General features: G+C 38.3%; 1 protein-coding gene across 1 annotated transcript in view; it reads right to left on the bottom strand.

Annotated features, from left to right (window-relative positions):
• Window positions 1-10,872: 10,872 nt before the first annotated feature.
• Window positions 10,873-25,965, bottom strand: part of Arr2 (arrestin 2) — a 28,464-nt gene continuing 13,371 nt past the window's right edge. Inside the window, exons 5-8 of the mRNA XM_067135119.2 lie at window positions 25,615-25,803; window positions 21,351-21,539; window positions 19,314-19,482; window positions 10,873-12,866 (exon numbers count right to left, since the gene is read on the bottom strand). Coding sequence (XP_066991220.1) covers window positions 12,718-12,866; window positions 19,314-19,482; window positions 21,351-21,539; window positions 25,615-25,803 — 696 coding nt within the window. The 3' untranslated portion in view covers window positions 10,873-12,717. The remainder of the gene's footprint in view (window positions 12,867-19,313; window positions 19,483-21,350; window positions 21,540-25,614; window positions 25,804-25,965) is intronic.

Here is a 25,965-nt window from a genome sequence, read left to right as displayed (position 1 = left end):
CTCATCAACGATCCTCCTCTCTCAGGAAACATAAAATTCATCGTTTATTATTGCGTTTCCGCTCATTTTGAATAATCATGACAGAAGCGGCCACGACAGCCGCACAATGGAGTAATTTAGAATACATTTTCCTGTACTATTGCATTCTCCCCTCATCAGCACGCGTGAACAGAAAGAGGCATTCGGTAAAGTGCATGCAGCTCCTGCAAATTAAACCATGCAGTGCTGTATGGGAAGATGCACGAAAAACTACAACGTCCAAACACGGATTTTTGCTTCGATGTGCGGCCCGCACATTAATACCTCCTACTATCCTTTCCATCCTTCGAGCTGCCATTATTTTCCATACTTCCGATCCATATGTGAAAATATTGTATACTGTAGTTTTATATAATCTCATTTTAGTTTCTTTCCTTATTTTTTACTCCATAGAACAGACTGCATTGCCAGGCAGTCTGTTTGCCTTGAACAATATGTTTTTATTTCTGGTCTCATTGCTACTGATGACAACGGTGAGGTATCTACTCACTTCACAATACCTTGTTCCAACTGAAGGTCTGCATTTATACCGCCTGCAACAACATATTCTGTTCTGTCTATATTAATGGTTAAGCCTCACTTGGCATATTGTGGAATTACCTTCCGCAGCATATAATTAATGTCATCCTCATATTCTGCTATGATTGTATGGCCATTGGCAAAATGCAGGGTAAGCATGTAGTCACCATTGATTTGAAACTCGTATGCCTACAATAACGCCTTCATGCAGACATACAGAAGTTTTGAAAAGTGTTAATGTAATAGCACAACCCTGTTGTAAACTCTTAGTCGCAACAGATTCATCTGAAATATATTTACCCATGTTTACCCTTTACTGCTTGGACTGCTTGGAGTACACATCCTTATATCGTTTCCTCTCACTGACTGCCGAAGTTTGGCCAGTTAATACAGTATCGCATACATTTCTTAGGAAACATGTTATTGAACTACAACTTAACTGGCACTATATGAGTGTAGTTACACTGCTCAAAGTGGTAATGAGTTTCCAAGACCGTTGCTAGAATGAAGTAGCCCGGTACGAACACATATCAACAGGTTAGGCACTTGTTCCCATGTGTTGAAGTGTGCTAATCAGTGCTCGTGTCTTGTAACAGGTTGCTGAAGGGTTGTTACCTAAAAATTCCAGTTCATCAAGTTATGCAGCTTGACCACTGGTGAGGGTCAAGACCATTCGCAAAGAGAAAAGATATACTAGGTACAGGTACACTATAGCACCTCATCAAACTTGATATGCCGGTTTACATAAAGGAATTTACTACTGTATCAATGGTTAGGCCCGATTTGTTTGGGTTGGAACCAACAAGACTGGTGAATGTGAAACCTAAGAGAGTGTGACATGACTTCCGGTGGTGCAAAACCAGTCCATCTGGTCACTACTGGGGTGAACCAATTAATTGTCAGCCCTTCAATAAAGAAAAGCTACTTGAAGAAATTTGTCACAACCACACTGGACAGAGAACTGTAAACTAGACTAGCAGGTTACTCGCAGGTGAAGAGGACGGGTAACTTGAGAACCCAAGATAGCATTCACAAAGCGTCTCCTTTATTTCATTCACTGGGCTGAATAAGAGTTGTTTCAAATGATCTTCACTGAGTTCGTAATAATGAATCTTGTAATTTCTTCAAATAACCAGTGTTGATGCAGAGGAAATGCACATGACAAAACATAAAATAATGTTATTGATTTACTGTATGTCCCACTAACTACCATTACGGATTTTTGGAGGTGCTGTATATTTCTTTTACGTGCTGGTAGATCTACCGACACGAGACTGACGTATTTTAGCACCTTCAATTATCACTGGACTGAGCCGAGGTCGAATCCATCATCTTGGGTTCATGAAGCCAGCTCTCTACATCTGAGCCACTCATCAACATAACATAACATAACATAACATAACATAACATAACATAACATAACATAACATAACATAACATAACATAACATAACATAACATAACATAACATAACATAACATAACATAACATAACATAACATAACATAACATAACATAACATAACATAACATAACATAACATAACATAACATAACATAACATAACATAACATAACACCAAACCTGAAGTTACTTTTTAACGATTGTTCTAGCGGTGGAGGTGTGATTACTGTTTTATGGGAAAAAACATCGAGATCATCAAGACGTCGTAAACAAAAGAAAGAAGAGTTAGAACGAGAGTATCGGGTAGGGAAAAATAAGGTCCATGAAGAGAGGAGAAAATGTACCACTTCCTGTGCGAACAAAACCTAACACCGCCGAATTCGGGAAAGAATGAGAGTTGACTGAGAGTGATCAGACAGAAAGTATGAAGTAAAAGTAGGGAAAAGCAATGCTTAGACATAGCTGGTGGCCTGTGATCAAACCTCCAACTTATAATGTGTAAATGCTTGACAGGGAAGATTTGAACAGAGAGCCCTATGTTATTTTTAGAGGTACTAAATCGAAGGTTGTGAAATTGAATGACATTGTCACTTGTTTCTCACTCATACCTACACGGTTCGAATCTCGGCCAATGCACGCGAGGTTCTTAAAATGAAAAGCCACATCACTATAGTTCGTATAAATTTGGAGGTCATATGGCTATGATCCTGATATCAACAATCACGTAAAACGAAAAGCTTGCTTGATTGCTTGCTTTCAAATACTAGATTAACACTTTACATAAAGTCAGGTCTTCTTCCTTCCTATATCGGCGTCTAATTCACGTCTACGCATTACTGATAGTAGAAGCTTGTAAGTTAAAACTTGCATCAACCTTTAAAATATTATACCGATAGAGAGGTTTATCGTCCTTTTAATATCCCTAGAAATAAATCCTACGAAAGGAATCTTTGTGTGTGTGTGTGTGTGTGTGTGTGTGTGTGTGTGTGTGTGTGTGTACAAATCGCTTTTACGTCGCACCGACACAGATAGGTCTTATGGTGATGATGAGATAGGAGTGACAAGGAAGCGACCGTGACCTAAATTAAGGTGCCTGGAGTGAAAATGGAAAACGACGGAAAACCATCTTTAGGGCTGTCGATAGTGGGGTTCGAACCCACTATCTCCCGAATGCAAGCTGATAGCTACGTGACCTAAACCACGCGGCCTCATGCTCGGTCGCGAGAGATATCGAGTTTACTTCTAAGGAAGACATATTTCCTAGTGAATGTCCTTTGAAGAAATGTTATGGAACCTAGGCGTCCGTGTGTTTTATCCAAGACTCTCAGACAACTGTCTCTTTGTACTGTACAGTGACCTGGACCGATGGCGGGGTCTGGTTAGCCCAGTGCGTTCAGAAGGGCTATCCCACTGTCAGCCATCCTAGGCGTTATTTTCCTTGCTTGCATATTTAAACTCCTGGCAAGTTCTGAGATGGGTAGAAGTTTGGTACAAGTAAGAAGAGCTAATGTTGGGCTCGCCCAGGGTACCGTGATCGTCGTATGTCACCTAAACTGTGTGTCCCTGAAGGGCTAGACGACTTACAATAGCCATCCTAAATGTGTATGTTACTATGCAATTCAGTCACTCTTACTTTAGGCAATAAGTCTCGACATACTTACATCAGAGTGGCAATAATCACCATCACAAACATCATAACTACATTAATCATCGATCACACACACTGCTACGAACACAGTAATATAGTAAATGTTATAATGTTATGCCTTAGCGAACTTTTAAATTGTTGACAGTCTTAAGAGGCTCCAGACTTGCTGATTTTTTCTCTGAAGAAATTTTACAACATGCCAGTAAATCTGTTTTCACAGTTTAATTCAAATACTTCAGTTGCAGACTTGACTGTGTTGAGATTACATGTGTAATCTTGGATAGGGAAGGATAGAATATCAACAGCTCCATCGCATGGCCACACTCTTAAATGTTCTACTCTATTCACATAAATGATAGGTGCTTACGACCAAAAATGTCTATAACTTGTAATAGTTAGGGCGAATCATAAATAACATTGGATATTTCAGTATTTAATTGGAGATAATATATTCTCTTTAGAAGGCAGATTTGAGCAATAGTTCTCGAGACTCCTTTTCAATATCTCTGATATCTGAAACCTCCCATTACAATGACGGTCCGTTCAAACCTACTGCCCTCTGTTTAAAATCGAATAAAATATCCGTATGTGAAGTTACTGGTCAGGAAAATATATTTAAAGAAATAAGCGAGAAGAACCGAATATTTTAACCCCTATCTCAAACACTATGCACTTTAACTCCAATGGTTACGACTTTACAAGCTATCTAAAATTCTCCGTAGGCTACTGGAAAAAAATAAAGTACGATTTAATGGATAGACCTCTGTCACGCAACCGAATAGATGTTTTCCTTCTGTTTCCAAGATAACAGGTTCGATACTAGCTGAGATCGGTGCCACTTGAAAGTGTTTTCGAAACAACTCCGTGTCGTTGGTTTCCGGTACATCAAAGAACTCTAACAAGACAAAATTTTGACCATGGTGTCTCCTAAAAGCTATAGCAATTGAAGGGATGTTAAATAATAATAATAATAATAATAATAATAATAATAATAATAATAATAATAATAATAATAATAATAATAATAATAATAATAACTGTCGGCAGCCCTGGAGATGGTTTTCCGTGGTTTCTCATTTTAACACCAGGCAAATGCTGGGACTGTACCTTATTAATTCCACGGACGCTTCCTTCCCATTCCTATCCCATCGTTGCCATAACACCTATCTGTGTCGGTGCGACGTAAAACCAATTGTAACTGGGCGAGTTGGTCGTGCGGTTAGGGGCGCGCAGCTGTGAGCTTGCATCCGGGAGATAGTGAGTTCGAACCCCACTGTCAGCAACCCTGAAGATGGTTTTGTGTGGTTTCCCATTTTCACACCAGGCAAATGCTGGCTGTACCTTAATTAAGGCCAAGGCCTCTTCCTTCCTATTCCTAGGCCATGTGACTTTTTGAGATAAAAGTTTCAACCCAGATTTGACCGGGATTCGAATCTCACCTTTCCGAGTGGGAAGTCAGCAGCTAAGCCACTGAGCTAATCGTGAAATATACTTTTATCAAATAAACTGTGTATCCGATCACGCCCTTCAAGGTCCGACATGATTTCTGATTCATCCTATAACGACAACAATGGAGGCACAATTTTTCCTTCAAATTATAGTATTGTCGACGCGATAGCACTCGCGCCATCGTCGAGCAATTGACGTGAATGCAAAAATGAACAAAATTCGCTCATAAACTCGAAATGTAAGAATAGATGTTTTAAGTCGTTCGCGTGCAGATACTAACTGATGGGCAGGATGGGCATAAATACAGTACATACAAAATGGAAACGTATCTTAGAACAATAACATATCAGTGTTTTGCTATAGTCAATATTGTTGTTTTAAGAGAGGTTGTGATGGTGATTATTGTTTAAGAAGAAGTACAACTGGGCAACCATTCTCACTAATCAGAAGGAAACTGCAAGCGGTCCGGTACTTCCGAAGAATTAAAATATCAGCAAAAGAAAGAGAAGGTTCACCAAGGGAGTGAACATGAAAAGATTCCCTAATTCTCGCAAACCTAATACCGGAAGAGAGCAAGAAAGTGGAAGCAATGCCTGGACTCAGGTAAGGGCCCCGTGGTTGCCAACCCAAGCTCCCACGTTGAAAGTCCGTAGTGCCTCATTTAGTCGCCTTTTACGACAGGTAGGGGAGACAGGAGACACCGTATAGATGTCTTACACTCACACACCCCCCCTGGGATTTTTAAGGCGATAGGAGGCCGAATTTATCAGCCTTGCAAAATTAACTAAGATAAGAATAATGAGTGCAGAGAGTAAAGAGGGAAAGTCTGCGGAAGGCGGAAAAATTAGAGACTCCTAAACCTAATTAACGCACGAAGTGAGGTAGGAGAAGAAAGGTAAATGAAGAAGTATGGCGAACGTAAGCGGGACATGTCAGACTCAACAGTGAACTGTGGCCCTGTGATTATCATAAACATCCCCACAAACAAAATTATAATCAAAATGATTAAAACAATAATTGGGATCTATTTCATACTACATCGCGAAGTGAGTTTGATATTCTCTAAATTAATCTTGTATGAAGTGAATATCACTTTACTAGGAACAGGAAGTGTTCACTCTCATAAAAAGATATTCTGTTACTCATGAAGAACCCTTTTTAAAGTTTCTCGGCTATAGGGGCCTAAATGCTAATTTACTGTCATCCACAGCGGCTTATTTCATTGGTTAAACTAATAAACAGTCTTCAGCTTTCAAATTTTAACTTCCTCACGGTGAGAACTCTTACCGTAAGGTTGGATGCAGAAATCTGGTTCAAGCGGAAGTCAGTTAGGAAGCTCTCATAATATTCATAATTCTTCAGGAAGTAAAGAAACCAGTGCGACAGGTTATTAACTCATAATTCCCAACATCTAGTCCTGTTTCGGGCTGTCGGTGACCAGTGTCCGAACTGGGATCATAAACCGGACGAGACTTCTATACCTGAGAGTACTGTACGTCCACCCCGGATTGTCCAGTATCAAGTGGACAGACCTGATCATGTCAGTTATGAAATTATTGTCTGTAACCTTCAAAGACTAAACAATTGAGACCTGAAGAGCCTAAAAAGGACATCTTCCCTTGCCCTTACTGACCCCCATCCTTCCCATCCAGGTTGAAATTTCCTGTGATTTCATTCTTCCAATGCCAAACGTCGCTAAGCCCGGTAAATTAGTTATTGAGGACTACCGGACAAACTAGTTGGAGAGAGAGAGGCCGCAAACCAGAGTAACATCTTCAGTCTTCTTGCTAGATCAACAGTCAGGGATCGTCAGAACAGTTGTGCTGTTCAGTTCTCATTTAACGAAGGTATGTGTATCTACCTCAGGGATTCCACTCTTCGGGACCCTGTTTCACAGAACAAATAGTTTACTAGACACTAGTAACGATTCTACCAGTTCTAATAAGATCTATTTCACTAATACTTATTCAACACTGGTAAAGTCGAATAACTTTCTGTCACCAGACACTTGTAAAAATTACTAGTGTAGCAACTGTAGCTAATAATATAGAAGAGTGTTTCACGGATATGTATTATTCCTTGGGCTATATGCGATTTTGTCTACACGGTATATATTTTAATTCACATAACATGCAAGCTCATTATTTGTGGCTATCAGAACAAAGTAACAGTGCTGCACTTTAAACAATGTACATTAAATATATTTGTTGATTAATCACACACTGAATGAAAATTATGTTTGTGAATCAAGTATTGAATAATAATTTGTCTAGTTTGTTTTGCTTTGTTTTATGTCGCACGGACTCAGACAGGTCTTATGGCGAATATGGGATAGGACAGGGTTAGAAGGAAGTGACCGTGGCCTTAATTAAGGTACAGCCCCAGCATTTGCCTGGTGTGAAAATGGGAAACCACGGAAAATCATCTTCAGAGCTGCCGACAGTGGGGTTCGAACCCACTATCTACTGAATGCAAACTAACAAGGATACGCCTCGAACCCCGCAGTCAACTCGTTCGGTGTGATCTATTTATATCAGCCAACTGTTTAAAGGAACTATTTAATGTAAAGTAAGTTTGAATTAATCTCTAAAATATGACAAAGGATTCTGCAACCGCTGCTCTACGTTCGCTAATTGTTTATTTTCTCCTTTGTCGTCAGCGTTCTGCATATCTTTCCTACTGTGCGTATTCTCAATACTTCTGCCGTTAACTAATCAGAGTTACTAGATCACATATATTATAAGTACGTAACATATATATATTTGACAATTAGCTTTCCGTCGCACAGACAGTTTTTATGGTAATATAGAGGGAAAGGAGAGGGCCAGGAGTAGGAAATAAGCGTCCGTGGCGTTGAAAAAGGTACATCCCCAGTATATGCCTAGTATGAATTGAGAAACGACGGAAAAACATCTTCAAGGCTGCCGACTATCTCCCAATTGCAAGCTGACAACTACATAATCCTAACCACGCAGCCACTCGCTCGGTTACGTAAAATTAATTAAACTTCATAATAAAATAAGACTTGGAACTTAATTGACAGCACCCAATCCTAACTTAAAGTATTTCACTAGTATCTCAGTTCACTACTCAAGACTCATGGGTAGACTCTCAGTAGCAAACAATATGCACCAGTACAAGAATAAATATTTCATGTAACAGAACACTGCTAATACCAGTCTTCTGCACTAGTAAGTGGTAATTCACGCTCATTTAAGACTTATAAGCAACTAATACTAGAGTGGAGAATAGTTTTACTAGTTCACGAGCTTCGTGGAACAAGTCCCTGGAATTTTTCTCTGAAAAATATATTTTCATAGTATGCAAGTAAATACACTCTGTCGACATGGATTTCTCACATTTCCATCACTCTTGAAAGCCGATAGAGTATACCCGCATTAGATCGTAAAACCGTGATCACAAGCTGCGCCCGTCAACCAGTTGATAATATGGATGCAAAATTGTCATTAGCCGATTCTTTTACGTAACGGAAGACAAATTTTCCTGGGAATGTATAAATGAAAAGGGCAGACTGTGCTGAGAGTCTGCAGTCTATTATCTTGGTTCTTTGAAAAAGTTGCAGCGAGTATGATGAGAAAATTATTATTTCCAAGATTGAAGTAAAATCTTCTTTTTTTTTCTAGTTGCTTTACGTCGCATCGACACAGATAGGTCTTATGGCGACGATGGGACAGGAAAGGGCTAGGAGTGGGAAGGAAGCGGTCATGGCCTTAATTAACGTACAGCCCCAGCATTTGCCTGGTGTGAAAATGGGAACCCACGGAAAACCATTTTCAGGGCTGCCGACAGTGGGGTTCGAACCTACTATCTCCCAAATACTGGATATTGGGCGCACTTAAGCGACTGCAGCTATCGAGCTCGGTGAAGTAAAATCAGTTGCGAACAAGGATTGTACGTCAAACAGGAAATATCACTCATCCCGGGGAAAAAAAAACAAGACAAGTATATATATTTGCAGTAACTTACTAAGGTCTATTCTTTGACATTAACAAGATAAGTAATTTCGTCATATTATTGAAGAAATAGCCAAATGTTAATTCCAGATTATTCAAGAATATAAAACGGTTCCTGGTAAGAACCAGATAAGTTGAGTTATCTTGTTAATATTCTGAACATTGTTAAAAGTGGCTACAATCAGATAAGTCAGTTTCCCTTAAGTGTTATACTTTTTTATTGTCGACGTGGACATTATTATCTTATAAATGAATTATTGACAGTGAATTTACACAGCTGATTCTGTTGAAGAGAACTGAATTTTACTAGCTAACAATACACAAATTTGACTTACACGTTTTGGTTTTTACTGGTCCACATAATATAGGAAAAGTGAGTTTCATTCACGATCCAAAACAGATACTTCATTCATTTTTTTGAATTAAACGAAATCCAACCAGGACCATTATTTAAAAATATATTTAATATAACGCAGAATGGTTTGACAACATTCGGTGAATCGGTGATTTCGTATTATTTAAAAACATAAAGATGCTTCCCCTAAGAATTTTAATTATTTTACTTATCTTTCTATTCCCTGGGGTGAGTGATATTAGAACTAGAACATATTGATTATTTGAAGTACTTAAAATGTATTTTCTCCCAGGATGTTAGTATAGTAATGGAAATCGAAAGGTAATGACGTAACTTCGTAATTCCGATCAACGACGTTATATAAGAAATGTGCACTCGGACGAAATTATCTTTACATCGACCTGTTTTTCAGCATGGAAGTGAAGACTGGGTGCACTCAAGGACTCAGGATCTCATCATTAGTCGGAAATAACAGGCATGAAGGTAGTGAAAGCGATTGCTGGTACAAACCTGTAGGAACAATGGCAGGAGGGTCTTGGCATGAGGAGACAAATGCTAACTTAAGAATGAACTCGATGAAGCTGTCTGTATACATCGGCTTAGGTGGTCGGGGAATGTGAGGGGAATGGAGGAGAGTGGGTTACCTAGGAGAGTAAAAGAAACAGATGGAGACCAAGATGACGATGGTCAGACTGTATTTTTAATTATTTAATGATAAGAGGTAAGCCTCCGTGGGTCAGATGGCAGCGGGCCGACCTTTCACCACTGGGTTTCGTGGTTCAAATCCCGGTCACTCCATGGAGATTTGTGCTGGACAAAGCGGGGGCGGGACAGGTTTTTCTCCGGGTACTCCGCTTTATCCTGACATCTTTCATTCCAGCGACACTCTCCAATATTATTTTGTCTGTCCGTCACTAAGCATTGCCCAGAGGAGAGCGACAGGCTTCGGCAACCGGCACAATTCCTATCCTTGCCACTAGATGGAGGCTTCATTCATTTCATTTCTGATCAGGTTGAATGACTGGAAACAGGCTGAATGATAAGAGGTAAGGAACAAAAAGAGGCCACAGAGCTAGTTACATTGGCGAATAATTCATTCAGAAAACCTTGGAGGCTGAACTCTGAATATAGTCTATAATAAATATGTATGTATTGCACACATAAGCCTTGAAAAGGGCACAGTATGTATTGAACCCGTTTATGGGTTCAGTATGTATGTATGTATGTATGTATGTATGTATGTATGTATGTATGTATGTATGTATGTATGTATGTATGTATGTATGTATGTATGTATGTATGTGAAAACTGATACTATGGACTCGGAAAGCTTTCAAGAACCGGTCGTTTGAGACCGAAGTTGCTTGGTATACACTCCCCTGATGAAAATATCCACAAATTCGATGTTATTCATACTCGTACGTCAGGAAGTTCCGTGTTTAGACTGCAAAATTGCACCCGAAGTGTGATTTAAATAAGAAACAAAAGTCATGCTTCTGATCAATCATTTTATTTGAGAAAATTTAAAATACATAAGAGAACCAATTTCGTACAGAAAACAAGTACAAATACAACACCAACACAAGGTAGCTGAACTGAATACAATTGTTTCAAACAAGGTTACTTTAAACTAGGATACAGAGAAACAAGTCGACATCAACTTATTATTATTAATGTAAAAATTATTTCACGAAATGAACCACAGCTATAAAAAAATTATGTATAGCCAAAACATTCACCGAGATTGTTTATAGGACCTGGTAAGTCTTGTCTACGAGCAGCTATAGACATCGCATTCTCTGTTAAATTTTAACTGTGGATTTTTTTTTCTATAAAGCGCCTCTATTTACAATACACAGATATGTCACTTCTGGCGAGGGTTTATTTAAATGAAACAAACTAAATGTTAAAGTTACGGCTCGCCGTTGCTTAAGACTGTATTATGCTTTCTTGAGTTTCATTTGATGGCAACGGGAGATAGAGAAATGTTGCTTAGATCAATGTTTTTAAAACTTATCGTCCAGTTTTCACATTTTTATTATTTTAAAATATTTTTTCTATTTTTAATGTTTTTATAATTTTTACTTAGACCCTTTAAAATCTCTTTTTTTCTCGTATTCTCCTGCTGCTAACTGCGAAATTTCAGAATTTATTGGTTGATTTCATACTACAAGAGCAGGACTTCTTAATAATGTACTTAGTGCTGTTATATATATATATATTTTTTTTTGACGACGGTGCTTGCGATATTATGGAGTGTATGTAATAGTCTACATTGTATTTTATGGTAAAAAGTTCTTCTTAAGTTATGAACTACGAATGGAAGATGATAATTATAATCTTTATTTCTGATGTAAGGAATAGTTTTTGAAATAGTCACTGTGAATGACTGAGATTACTATTACTGTTATTAAAAGTACGTGGTTTTTTATTCGTACTCAGTGAACAGCAATATTTAGCGAAGTTTAAGTGTTCCATACAAATGGAGTACCAGAACATTTATAGCTATAAAAATATGAGATTAACTTCTTCACATAAATTATAACACTGTTATCTTCAGGGCCTGTAACTTCTATAAGATCCACATTGCTCCTAAGAAGAGGTAAACTCCCAATAGGCTACTACATAAACCTAGCCAAAACTTCAGCTCAGACAAAGCCATTTATTCTTTGTCAAGTCCTGTTAGAAACCGATGGGATGAGCTACTAGACAAAGAATAAAAAGTGAAGTCTGTACACACTGGGTAAGTCATCCTCTTATAGACTTCTCTCGCGCCTATCTTTATACAGCCATGAACTAGATGTGGACAAAATACAAATAAGAGAAGTGATACAGTTAATAACTAACGGTGCACTTGTCTAGTTAATCTCAAATATTGGACGGAAAACTTCTCTGAAATTCCAATCTACATTTTTGTTAGCGTGATACAAATACACCGTATAGCAAGTGATGTTCTTATCTTGGTCTTAGCATGCTTACATATTTACACGTATGATAGAATATTCCTTTTACTAAGTGAAACTGAAATGTGGAATAATAAAACACAGTTGTTCGGCAAAGGATGATATAGATAACACATCCTTTATCCGAAAAACTAATGTTTTAAAATTTTAGACTGATTTTTATTCCTGTTGTAGTATTTATCGTTCATATCTAGCCAGACAGTAATATAGCATTAGACATTTGATAGTAAAGTCTGTTTCTAGTCGAGATCGCGTGATAAAGCTGCTCCTTAGCGATCTCGACCATAAATCTATCTCTGTATAGACGGTGAGGTTATATGAGGATGATCTTACGTCAGTACTCTGTTTGGACCAGGAAAATGTCCCCTGTTTATTCGGGCTCGTTCAGTCGGAGGCGAGCGAAGTCCTCGAAGACAATATTGTCATCATCATCGGCGGCATAGCACGAGTTCTCGTAGCGGGTACGCTCAATGCTCTTTGACTTCTTCAGGGCATTAGCCTTCTCTCGTTCAGCAGAGCCTGAGACAGAACAAGACAAATATTGAATCATTTGTGCTCTGGAGAAGCGATGGACTATGTCTACCAATGCAGGCCATTCCAAGTGGGCAGCCCTCAGCTTGGCTCTTGTTAGGGCTGAATGATATGTTAGCAAGTGAGTGGAAAGAGACGGATAGGAGTGAGGTGTATGGACAGAACATTTTATGAAACACAGAAAGAATTCAAGAATTACAAGTCAGCCTCTAAAAAAATACATCAAAATAAAATTTCCCTTTCCTCTACATTTAGGACGACATCTGAGATGTATTTTATTTCAGTGACTTAGTGATGTCAGGGAAAATTGTTTGAGCAGAATGAATGCGTAACCCTGCTTCCAACGCAACACCGGACAAGCATGGTCTACTTTTACTCTTATTAAGGTTCATGACTGAAAATGTGTGATCGTAAAGGTATGTACAGCCATAGTAATTGATTTAACTTACATGCCAATGCGCGGATTCACGGAAACTCTTTTTGTTCCAAGTTCTTGTAAAATACAAGGAAGCCGTCTGGAATATTGTAATATAGTGTATATCTTTCAAAATTGTGTTTTACTGAAGTCTTATCACTTCTCTTTGATATTTGAATGGAGCCTGCTCAAAGTTTACACCAAAAAAAAAGGTGTCATAAAAATTCTCAATTCAGACGACATGTCTTCTATATTTATAAACCATTGTCGGGCTTCACAGTTAGTAACAGTGTTACATTCGGACAAGTTACATGGTTTTAAAGGTGGAAATTCTTCAAAATCTTTCTCCTGTAATTGTTTTTCTAACAGTGAAAGTTCCATCCTATAAGCACGAATTCTATCCCACATGACACCAATCAACACATTTTTTTTCTTTAAAAAAAAAAGCACTTAAAATCACATAGATGATTTGTATTCTTGGCTATAAAGACAAGGTCAGCAACCCAGTGTGTGCGTTCTTACGTCACCGTAACCGTAGCGATAGAGAGTAGTGGGGGTTCATCCCTGGCCAAATACAGGACTGTGTCAGGGCTCCCCAGCCCTCAAACACCCGAGTTGGAATAGTAAAAATAGTAAAAAGAACCTTTTTAATAGTTGAAAATTATAGAATGCTTTGTAAATATATTAAATGTAATGTTAATTGAAACTCTATTAATTAAATAATGGTGTCCAAATTTGGTCCGCTAAACAGGGACTTCTAAATTTGTTTAGAATGGCTCTCAAGTAACTGTATTTTTCCTGTTATAAATTCTATTCTAATTCAAATAATTTTAAATCTAGAACATATTAAACTGTGTACGAAATTGAAGTATCAGTAAAACCTCTCCGATTTATCAGTTGTGTATACAGATACCTACTCATTTTAGGATAGAGATAACTTGGTTTAATATGATATAAATAAACCTTTACAGTCTCACTCCCGGAAAGATGCACTTTCTTTCTGGAACGCCATGTGAATAATCGTAGATTAGGAACTATCTTCTGCCGCATGGATGTGTTTTCTACCGTCAAGAAGGCTTTTATGAATTTGCTGTTACGCGAATGACCTAGCTTTATTTTTTCTACACGATAGCTGGTGGTCACTCAAACAGTCATCCACCCAAGTACTGATCACGTTGGATGTCGCTTAATTTTCAAAATCCCATGGTATACGGTGTTCGAACACTGTTATGTTATTAATATGGTAGTTGCCTTCATGCTTAAAAAGTTCGCGTCAACGCCGAGGCATCTAAAGAAGTCGAACTGAACGTCACCAGTTTTAGATAGGCCTATCTACTGTATATGTATGTATATATATAAAGTAAAATAACATGGTCTGATTGACTGACTCATCATCGCCGAGTAAAAACTATTGGACATAAAGAAATTAAATTTTCGGGATACATTTATATTAGAGTGTAGGTGCGCACTATGGGAGGATTTTTGTATAATTCATTGCTAAGAGGATGAAAAGGGGGGTGAATTTAAATGAGTATATCTATATCTCAAAAACTTTAAAGTTTACAGACATAAAAATTGGTATTTGGAATCTCCTTTAAAATTAGAGAAACATGCGTTTTCTTATTTCGGAAAATCCAGTTAGGGGAGGGGATAAAAAAAAAGTGAGAAAAGGGTTGCATATCTTTCATGAGGATACTTATATCTCAAAAACTGAAGATGTTACAGGCATGAAAATTGGTATTTGGAATCTCCTGTAAAAGTAAAGAAACACACGAGTAGATAATTTGTTTCTGGAAAATCCACTTAAGGAGAACTAAAAAAGGGATGAATTTTTAAAATGAACATATCTACGGTATATCTCAAAAACTTAACATGTTACAGAAGTGAAAATGTTTATTTTTAATATCTTTTAAAATAAAAATAATTGTAGTTTTTGTTTTGGGAAAATCACTTAGGAGAGGGGTAAAAGGACTGAAAAGAGGGTTGAATTATTTTTATTAGGATACTAATATCTCAAAAACTGAACATGTTACAGACGTGAACATTGGTATTTAGAATCTCCCTTAAAATAAGGAAATACGTATTTTTGTCTGCGAAAAATACACTTAAGAGAGAGAGAGAGGGGAGTGAGGGGGTGAAAGAACTGAAAAATTAGTTGAATCATATGTATGAGGATATTTATATCTCAAAAACTAAAGATGTTGCAGACGTGAAAATTGGTATTTGCTATCTCTTTTTAAAACAAAGAAACACGCATTTGGAGGGGGGGGGGGAAGTCAACTTGTGAAGGGGGGCTGAAAAGGAGTTGAATTCCTTTTATGAGGTCACATATATCTCAAAATCTGAAGACGTCACAGTCATGATAATTGGTATTTGAGAGCTCCTTTATAAATAAAGAAACACGTATTTAATTTTTGTTTTCGAAAATTCACTTGAGAGGGGTGGGTGAAAGGAAGTGAAAAACTTTGAATCGTTTTATGGGGATACTTATATCTCAAAAACTGAAGGTTACAGACGAGAAAATCGGTATTTGGAAGCTTCTTTAAAAATAAAGAAAGACGTATTTTGGGGGAGGGGGTCAACTTAACGGGGGTGGGATGAAAAAGGAGTTGAATTATTTTTATGAAGGCACTTATATCTCAAAAACTGACGATGTTGAAGACATGAAAATTTGTATTTGGAATCTTCTTTCAAAGTAAAGAAATGGTGTTTTCAGAAAATAAACTTAAGGGCAGGGAATGAATGAACTGAAAAATTAGTTAAATTCTGTATGAGGATACTTTTATCTAAAAAAAACTAAAGGTGTCACGTACGTGAAAATTAGTATTTGGAATGTCCTTTGAAATGAAGAAACACGTCTCCTTTTGTTTCTGAACACTGCACTTAAGGGGGTGAAAAAATTGAAAAATTAGTTGAATTACATTGTATGAGGATACTTATATCTATAAAAGCTAAAGATGTTACTGACGTGAAAACTGATTTTTGGAATCTTCTTTAAAAATAATGTAACACGTATTTTTTTGTTTGTTTTCGGAACATCGACTTGGGAGGTGGAGTGAAAATAAGTAAAGAAAGAGTTGAATTCTGTATAAGAGGATACTTATATCTCAAAAACTGAAGATGTTACAGACGTGTAAGTTGGTATTTTGAATATCCTTTAAAAATAAAGAAACATATTTTTTGTTTTCGGAAAATCCACTTAAGAGGCTGAAAAAAAATTGAAAAAGCGGGTGAATTTTTAAAATGAGCACCGGTATATCTACAGTATATGTCAGGAACTTAACATGTTACAGACAAGAAACTTGATATTTGGAAAGTCCTTTAAAAGTACAGGAACGCGTATTTTTTAGTTTTTTGTTTTTGAAAAGACACTTATCGGTGGTGAAAAGAAGTAGAAAAAGAGTTTTTTGTGAGGATGCTTAGATTTCAAAAACTGAAGATGTTTAGACGTGAAAATTGAATCAGGAATCTCCTTTAAAAATAAAGAAACACGATTTTTTGCTTTCGGATAATCCACTTAGGTGGAGGTGGGGGTGGGGGGAAGGACTGCTAAAGGGGTTGAATTTGTTTTATGGGTATACTTATATCTCAAAAACTGAAGATGTTACAGGCGTGGAAATAAGTATTTGGAATCTGCTTTAAAAATAAAGAAACATTTTTTTTTGCTTTTTTCGACTTGAGAGAAGACTGTTTCTCACATGTACAGTTCTATGTCGCATGGTCATCTTAGCCCTAAAAGGCAATACCACAAGCGTGGTTTACAAAGAGTTTCTGGGCCAGGTGAAACGCAATTTTTCGTTGAGTTTTTATTTTTATTTTCAGATAATGTCTTAGTCATTACCGAGGAACGATTACTTTTATCAAATTACGAAATCCGAGCGAGCGAAGCCGCGAGTAACTGCCAGTGGTTGATAAGTATAAAGCATAAAACTGAGAGTCGCGGACATTATGAAAGAGCTTTGATATCAAAATTGGCATTATGGAGTCGAGCTATGTGCTTCTACTTCTTTAACCCATCAAATTCTTTTTTTTTTTTTTTTTTAGTGTTCGCAAACGAGAAGATTGCGTTTAACCTCAGAATAACAACGAAAATATATGCAATAACACAAAGGTTTGGAGACTCAACCGTAAACATACCTAGTTGTACTTCCCCTTGAAACAATAATTATCACCACCACAGGTCTAGATCACCATTTCACCATTTCTACCTATGGGATGAGACCATCGGTATAATTGATAGAGATTTAGTCTCTAGAAATTATAGTGTCGCTATAGGCGTACATGAATGTCTGTCAATTTTTAGGATTTTTCTAATCTAAATCGAAAACAAAACAATAAACAAAAGTTGCTTCTTTATTATTAAATCATTAATCCTTTAATGAACATTCTTCCCGCCCAAACTGATCAAAATTAGTGATACATCAGCAACGAAGTACTTCTGGAAGCAGAACGGCAGTCTGATACAGTGCCAGTTTCTCTTCAATGATAGTACTTTATTTCGCGATGTTCCGAGAATAACTCAAAGAGATCCTCTTTAAGTGAAAATAGAAAAGAAAAAAAGAAGAAACAAACTGGAGATGGAGAGAATTCAATATGTGACTAAAGATAAACCAATATAAAATGTCTAAAATGTGGAAGAAAGAAGGGTGTTTGGCAGGAGGGGCGGCTTACAGAAAGAAAAAAAAAACAGCTCAATAACCAGCAGCACGCCGAGAGAAAGTATCTTACTGGAGTCTCCAAGATCAACAATCACACTTAATTATTCATTTATCACTTACTGATACCACGATTAAGTAGCTATTATTAAATTTATTTCTTGCTAGGCCTCTCCAAGATCATGTGAATGATAAGAAATGGACGGTTTACTACAGCCTAGGACTAAGCAGAACTTATGGCAGGGATCACACATTTTCTCTCCCAGCTGTCTTTGAGCCGATAGAATTCTCGACACGGCAGCCATGTTTCGAACCCCGGCCAACGCCTGTTGGATTTTTGAAATGTAAAATTCATGTCCCTGTGGTTAGGATTTCACGTAAAAATTGACATCTTGTCTATGATCACGGTACCAACAGTCACGTAAAAAAATACAAGCTTGTTTGCTTGGCAGGATTGGGCCAAAACGTAAATCAGCGAGATCATTTTCAGACACTTTTTAACCCCTGAATTCCCTATAATTCGCGGTAGGAAAGTCGTTTTCTCTGTATTTTTAATAGTTACATTTTGCCAATTTGCAGACAAGTGATAATTGCTTTCACCATGGTAATATAACTGTTAAAAACCAATTAGTGATAACGATTCAAAACAAACAACTTCGTGGCGCAACAGTCTATTAAGGGTCCTAGCCTACCAAAACGAGTTCGCTGCCTCTCATACCAAACAACTCCTCAGTTATTGGTCTCACGAGGCTGAATGATCACTGTTCCAGCCTTCAGACTAGAATTTAAATCCTAAAATGACCGGGAGTCTAACCCAGGGCCTTCGGACAATAGGCAGCCACGCTTCCCCTACACCACGGGGCTGATTACTACTACTACTACTACTACTACTACTACTACTACTTCTACTACTACTACTACTTATTATTATTATTATTATTATTATTATTATTATTATTATTATTATTATTATTATTATTATTATTATTATTATTATTATTATTATTATTGCAATAATATGCCTTTAACGCCCCGTCAACAACTATCAGTTCTAATAGTTCCAAAGAGTCTAATTTTTGCCCTGAAACAAAATGTTAAACGGCCTCGTAAAGGGTGCTTGGAGTTACTAATCTAAATAGCAGGCTGAGCCTTTCTGAAATAAGTAAAAATGGAAATCTTATCCCAGCGGCAAATTGAAATCAATCGCTTTTTACAAGCAATGAATTAGCTCATCTTATCAGTTATTTCATCTGACGGTGAATACATGTGCGAAAAAGAAGAAAATTTCTCGATCTGGAACTCCATAAAAGTGTAGATGCGATCGTCTTTAACGGTGCGATATAAACCGAGGACTATTGATCTCACCTGGCGCGGGGTGCAGCAGCTTGAAGGGTACATCTGTCACAAGCTCTCCTCCCAGCGTGCCGCAATTCAGCTTCACACGAACCGAATACGAGATGACAATACCCACAGCGTCCACCGGAGCCTTGCCTTCCGTCACGAGGGTAGACGACGCCAGATTCACATCATCCTCCTGCAATCAGGAGAAAAAAAGAAGGCAATTATAAACTGAAGGAGCTTTTCAATTGACCAACACGTTTCTTCAATAGTTCTTAAAGTAGACAAATATCTCATCTCAGTAAATTAAGACAAAATAATGTAAACAAGAAGAAGGATACTTATGGAGGAACACCAAGCAGTAACTTCTATTAGAAAGTCATCTCAATAATATGTACCTAACAGATAGCGCAAATTGGTACCTATGATGGCGATGACGATCTTGTGAAACTGAGCAAATAAAATAATACTTAAAACTATAAATAAGAAAATTAATGTTACTTTTTATAACATAATGAAATGTGTAAATATACAGCGACATTGGTATTCAGCATTTGCTGCCTCTTGTCTTATTCACCGAAGCAAAAGTATCGAAGTAAATTTAATCTTAAGGACGATTTATGTGTATAATTAATCTTGTACTGATGAAATTTACAGGTGTAAGTAAGAGAATCTGTCAAACCCATTAACAAAATTAATAACGCCTTCAGTTACTTCATTAGACCTTTCCAACCATTCTTGTAATTTCTACGAGTTACATTGCTCGTAACATTTGTAAATATGCATGTGTATCAATATGATGTACTTGCATTAAATTCAAGCATATAAATAAAAACGTTCCCTAAAATTCTGACGGTTGTAAATTTTGTTGGTTCACGTAACGGGCTTATACACACAAGTCATCCATCCCGTGCACTTAGTGAACGTGAGGTCTGTGTGATAATTTGTGTGGCTTTGATGCTCGAACTGATATATGTATTTGTAATTAATTTGGGCTAGACTGGGGAACGTAGTAGTCATTTAGATACTAAATACCAGTATTCTTCTAGATGTACCTAAGAATTTGAAATGAAGTGCTATCATATTGAAATTGGGGTTGAGAACTACACTTTGAAGTCTAGGAATGATCCACTTTACTTCAATTTCCTTTTCCCATGGTACACGTTATTACTCTAGTGACCTTGGGACTTCAATTTTAATATTACTGTTGTTGTTTTTGTTGTTGTTGTTGTTGTTGTTGTTATTGTTGATCTGCATCTGCTGCTGCTGCTGCTGCTGCTGCTGCTGCTTTTAGCGACATTAGCGTCTACAATCCCGTTAAGTTAGAGTATGTGAAGAATGTAACAGTCGCACTTACGGGTGTATTTGTCATTGATTGATACTAGGAACTGGAAAGAAGTTGCCGTGAACTGTATATTGGACACCACTCTGAAGAAACATGAAAGCCACCTCTGAGATGAATGGAAGTGAAATTCAAAAACACCTCAAAGTTTTTTCCAAGATTGAGTCATAGACCTTTAAGCGAGTTTTAAATTCTTGTCAGAGCTTGGAATAGAATAGAATGAGAAAACCATTATACTAACCCCTACACAAGACAGAGTCCTACGGTACTTTCATCTAGGCTATATCTAAATACAGAACAGTTTTTGTGCCAATTCGTCAAAAGAAGTTATAAAGGGCACGAACTAAAACCTTTGAATACTTTAAAAGTGCGAAATTAATCCAAGGATTAATTTCAAGTCTCCAGCACATCTGTACCTTTTCTTGACATCCCGACAATAGCGCAATCTTTACTCGATTTCTGTCAGAATTATCGACTACTTCTCCTAAAGATCTTTTTTAGGAAATTCCCCGCTAATGGTTCTGACTACCAGGTAAAAGAATTACAGTTCACTATTTTCAAAGCGCATGCACACGTAATTTTCTTGTTGGTCGCTTACTACATATAATTTTCTGAATAAAGCTGATATTGGTCCCTTAACATTAAAATAGTAACGAACTCTCCATGCGAGGGAACAATCATACAATTGAGCCATAAAAATTGGCGTATGAAGGAATACTTACCTTGAGGTATCCATCAAGTGCAATACCGAAGCGATCCTTGTTGCTAGCAGCAAGTGGCACCAAGTAGAAGATTTTAGTAAAGGAAGCTCCAGGAGTGATCGGGCACCCCTCGCGGGTCTCCAGACTGGCTACATGACGAGAATACTGGGCATTCACCATAGTTACTTCACAGTGCTGCACGATGTATGCCTGGTAAGAACAAGACGTTCATTGTATTGTTACACAGCTCTGGTCAGTGATGTGCAAGCATTAAAGGGCTGAGAGCAGCGGCAAGTTTTGGTAGAGGGTTATTGAGGATAAGAACCTGAAATAGTATATCAGATACTTAGGAAATAATGTTTTTTCTTTATGGCGTAAAATTCAATACACTGATTGTCTGAAGGGGCCAAAACAAGGCAATTATTCCCTCTAGCATTAATCAAAAGAGAAGAGACTCCAACCTTGAGAACACAGGTATCGAGGAAAGAAAGGAGAGAACTCAAAAAGACAGAAGGATTTTATATTCTGTAGGTATCCTAAGCCTTCTGCCGACCGAGTCAGATGAAAACAAGGGTCGTCTAAATGAGTTTAGATAATGACGGTAACTACTGTTTTAAGTGGAAGTACAACTCGATAACCTTCCCATCTTAACATTAATCAAAAATAAAATAGAAGAATTCCGAATTTTCAAAGAATGAAGGTTTCGGAAAAAAAAGAGGCAAAAGAGGGGCAAGGGTTACATAAGGTGTGAAGACATGACCTTCTAGATCTCACAAATCTAAACCTGTCGGAGTCAAAAAAGAATAGAAGTTAACAAAGTGATATCAGGGAGGAACTACGAAAGAGAGAGACCTGGAAGCATTGCGATTCAGCTGATGATCCATTCTGTCACATATGTCTCACAAACTACACTACCGGAAATGGGAAGTGTTACACCATGAACACCTTGACCGAATGCCGCCAAACTGATACCCCAGTATTTCCATGCCTGTGACATATGTTGATTAAAATTTCATCCTCATACAACCTGTGTTAGTACAGGAAAACGCCATTACTAAAGATGGCGGCTGGGATGTGTACGTGATGGCTTTTGGGTGCGTCTAACGTTGCAGTCTCTTTTCAGGTAGAAATCGCAACACAGCATGCCTAGAGGACGTGTACTGGCAGCTTATCGCCATCTTTCGGACTTTGTAAAAGGTCGAATCATTGTCATCAGAAACATGGGAGCATCATACCGACAGATTGCGCAGACAGTTGACTGTAGTTCAATGACTGCAGAACGAGTAGTAACGAGATGGACTCAGGACAGCATTGTGACACGAGAAGCAGGCACGGATCCTTCCAGAAAGACTACACCACGAGAAGATCGTAGGATTCGTCGGCTGGCTTTGACGAACAGACGGATAGCAACAGCTGAAATGCGGGCAGAAGTTAGGGGCAGAGTGTCACCATGAACCGTCGGGAACAGATTACTGGAAGCTGGGTTGAGAGTTCCAGTTGCCATGCGTTATTTACCGTTGACACCAAAACACAGACAACGGAGACATACATGCTGTAGAGCTAGAATCAACTGGGATATTAAGTGGCATTCGGTGGTGTTCAGCGATAAGTCTCGCTTCTGTTTGTGGTGGTCAGATCGATGTGAATATGTCCCTAGACGACTTAGTGAAAGGTTACAGGAAGCAGCGATTATCGAAGTGCATACCTCTCCAACTCCTGGAATCATGGTGCGAGGAGCTACTGGATATGGCAACAGGACGGATTTGGTACTTACTGAAGGGAGGCTAAATCCTCGCCAGTGTGTGGCAAGAATGATAAACCCTGTTGTCATACCCTTCATGACGAGGGTACCAAATGGCATATTCCAGCAGGATAATGGAAGAGCCCACACTGCAATTCACACCAGAAATGCCTTGGTGAATGTAAGGATCCTTGACTGGCCTGCCCGGTCCCCTGATTTGTCACCACTTATAGAGCATGTCTGGGATATGATGGGAAGATGTATATAGTCATATCAGCTTCCAGCCATCAATTTCATGAACTGACATTGCATATGTTCAGACATGGTAAGAAATCCCTCAAGATGATATTCGGAGACTGTTTGCTTCCATGCCACGCCGAATACAAGAGTATATTCGTGCCCGTGGGGTCATACCTCATACTGATGATAGCGTTTGGCTTTTAGTGCCAGGAGTGTCCGAGGACATGTTCGGCTTGCCAGGTGCAGGTCTTTTGATTTGACTCCCGTAGGCGACCTGCGCTCGTGATGAGGATGAAATGATGATGAAGACGACACATACACCAAGCCCCAGTGTCAGCGGAATTAAACAATTATAGTTAAAATTCCCGACTCTACCGGGAATCGAACCCAGGACCCCTGCTACCAAAGGCCAGCACGCTAACCATTTAGCCATGGAGCTGAACATACTGATGATGATTATTACAGATAGTTCTGAATGGACTGAAATTTTAATAATTTAATACCTGTTATGTGAAGAACATCTCCACAAAGTTTGAGAAATATCGGAGTGGTATTTCGTAGTGTAACACTTTCCATTTCCGCTAGTGTATAATCCTTGTCGTAATATCAGTGATGTAATATATTCCAAAGATAACTAAGTTTAAGTGTGGCTGACAATAGATTGTATAATATGTTAGCCGAACCTACATACAACAGTATGCCTGACGTATGGTAAGAGGCGATATAGCTCTTAAAACGCACATTTAAAATTATAAAAGTCCGGAAAAGTAAGAACTAGCATGCGTCATACCTGGAATCAGGGGAGAGTAGTTTATTTTTCACTAAACAGCATACCTTTGTATAATATAGGTACTTAAACGGTGACATTTGCAGAACATCAAAGAAAATAACATAATTACGAAATCTACACTCTGAGACTTATTAGTGAAGAATACCAGAAGAATCGAACCATTTCACTCAAATTGATTATTAATGCTGCAGTAAATCACCAAGACATTTGGCCATTTACGAGTCACTGGTAGTTGGGCATGACTGTTCGAAACTTGTATTTCACGTAGGTGCAGAACTGAACAAACTTGCAATATTACACGTTTTCCTGGTCCACAGGTTATATAACATGGAATGGTCAGTTCCTTTCTCTTCGAATTCGATGTCCTGTTCTCACTTCGCTACAAAAAGCATTCGATCACTTAGTTGACTGGGCGAATGAGAACGATCTACAACTCAATAAGCTGAACACGGTGAAAATGACCTTCAAGAAAGGAGGACGCCAAGCAGCAGAGGACGTAATATACTTGGGCCAGCAACCATTAAGCAACGTGAACAGATTCAAATATCTGGGAATGACTCTTCAGGCACAGGGGAGAACATTTTCTGCACATGTCAAAGATAGAATGGCCGCATCTCTGATTGCAATAAATGATATCATACATATCAGGAAGATTTCACTCCGAACAGCGATGGAACTATTTAAATTTAAGATCATACCCGTAGCTACGTATGGGTTACAGTTAATCTGGGAATGCCTTACAAAAGCGAACTTGAAGGACATCGAAAATGTTAAGGCCACGTATATGAAGCGAGTCCTCGGCGTCTCCAAATTTTCCCCATCCAGATTGATCTACGAGTTGTGCAGCGAAACGATGCTTTTGGAAGATCTCCGCCTACAGCTTGGACTGCCATCCACGCCAGCTTACGAAGAAATAGTCTCCGAACACCAGAAGAAAAAGAAAGACATCTGGATTGACTGCTACAGCACAGACGCGATGACGACAAATGACTGGAAGGAAGCGAACTACGAGCTGAGGCACCTCGTGACAAGGTTCGCGATCCACGGCTTTCACTTCAAAGTCTCTTGCACAGATCGATTCCATGAGCCATGTGAAGACTGTAGTTGTTCATTGTGTGGCAAGCTATGCGATCGATACCACGTGCAATTTTGTGAGAACCGGCGTATGTCGCTTAAGAAATTCTGCTCGGAAGAGAGTTAATACTGTGCAGACTGAGAATTATTTGATGAAGTTGTAATTTATAATAATCTACTTTGTACAGTATGTAAGTTTCTCTATGGCCATTGGCTGCAATAAACGTATTATTATTGTTTTCACAGAGCACATTAAATTCCTGCTGCGAGTCTGCGCTCGGAGGAACGTGCGGCCTCTAAAACTAGACAGCGACCTTCGCGGCCAGCCCCTTCATCTCGTCTTAGGTTCATCTTATCCTCGGTTCACTTATGTCAAGCTTATGTTGGGATTTGAAACCAATAGCACTACTAGTATGCTTTATTAACTTGAAGATCCTTACCTTGATGTTACGCACAGACTTGCGAGAGTTGTTGCTAACGATAATGTTAGCAGCGATCTTCTCTCCATGGTAGTAGATCTCACGATCCAGGGTAACCTCTAGGTTCAACTTCCCTTGCGAGAAGGTGAAGCCCTTGCTGACCAGCGAGCTGGGTAAACGGCGCCCACGGGTCAATGGAGCGTATTGCAGCTGTTGGACGAAAATAATATTTTAGTCACCATGTGCTGGAGGAGATAATAAGGCGGGGGAGAGAAAGAAGGTGATGTTTAAGTATCTAATATGGAAATTAAGATTCTATAATATTAACGTGCACTCGTGTTACCGATGTAGGTGAATAGTTTCGGAATCTAA

Source organism: Anabrus simplex, chromosome 1 (genome assembly GCF_040414725.1).
Source record: "Anabrus simplex isolate iqAnaSimp1 chromosome 1, ASM4041472v1, whole genome shotgun sequence".
NCBI classification, from domain to species: domain Eukaryota; kingdom Metazoa; phylum Arthropoda; class Insecta; order Orthoptera; family Tettigoniidae; genus Anabrus; species Anabrus simplex.
This window is presented reverse-complemented; position numbering and strand designations above follow the sequence as displayed.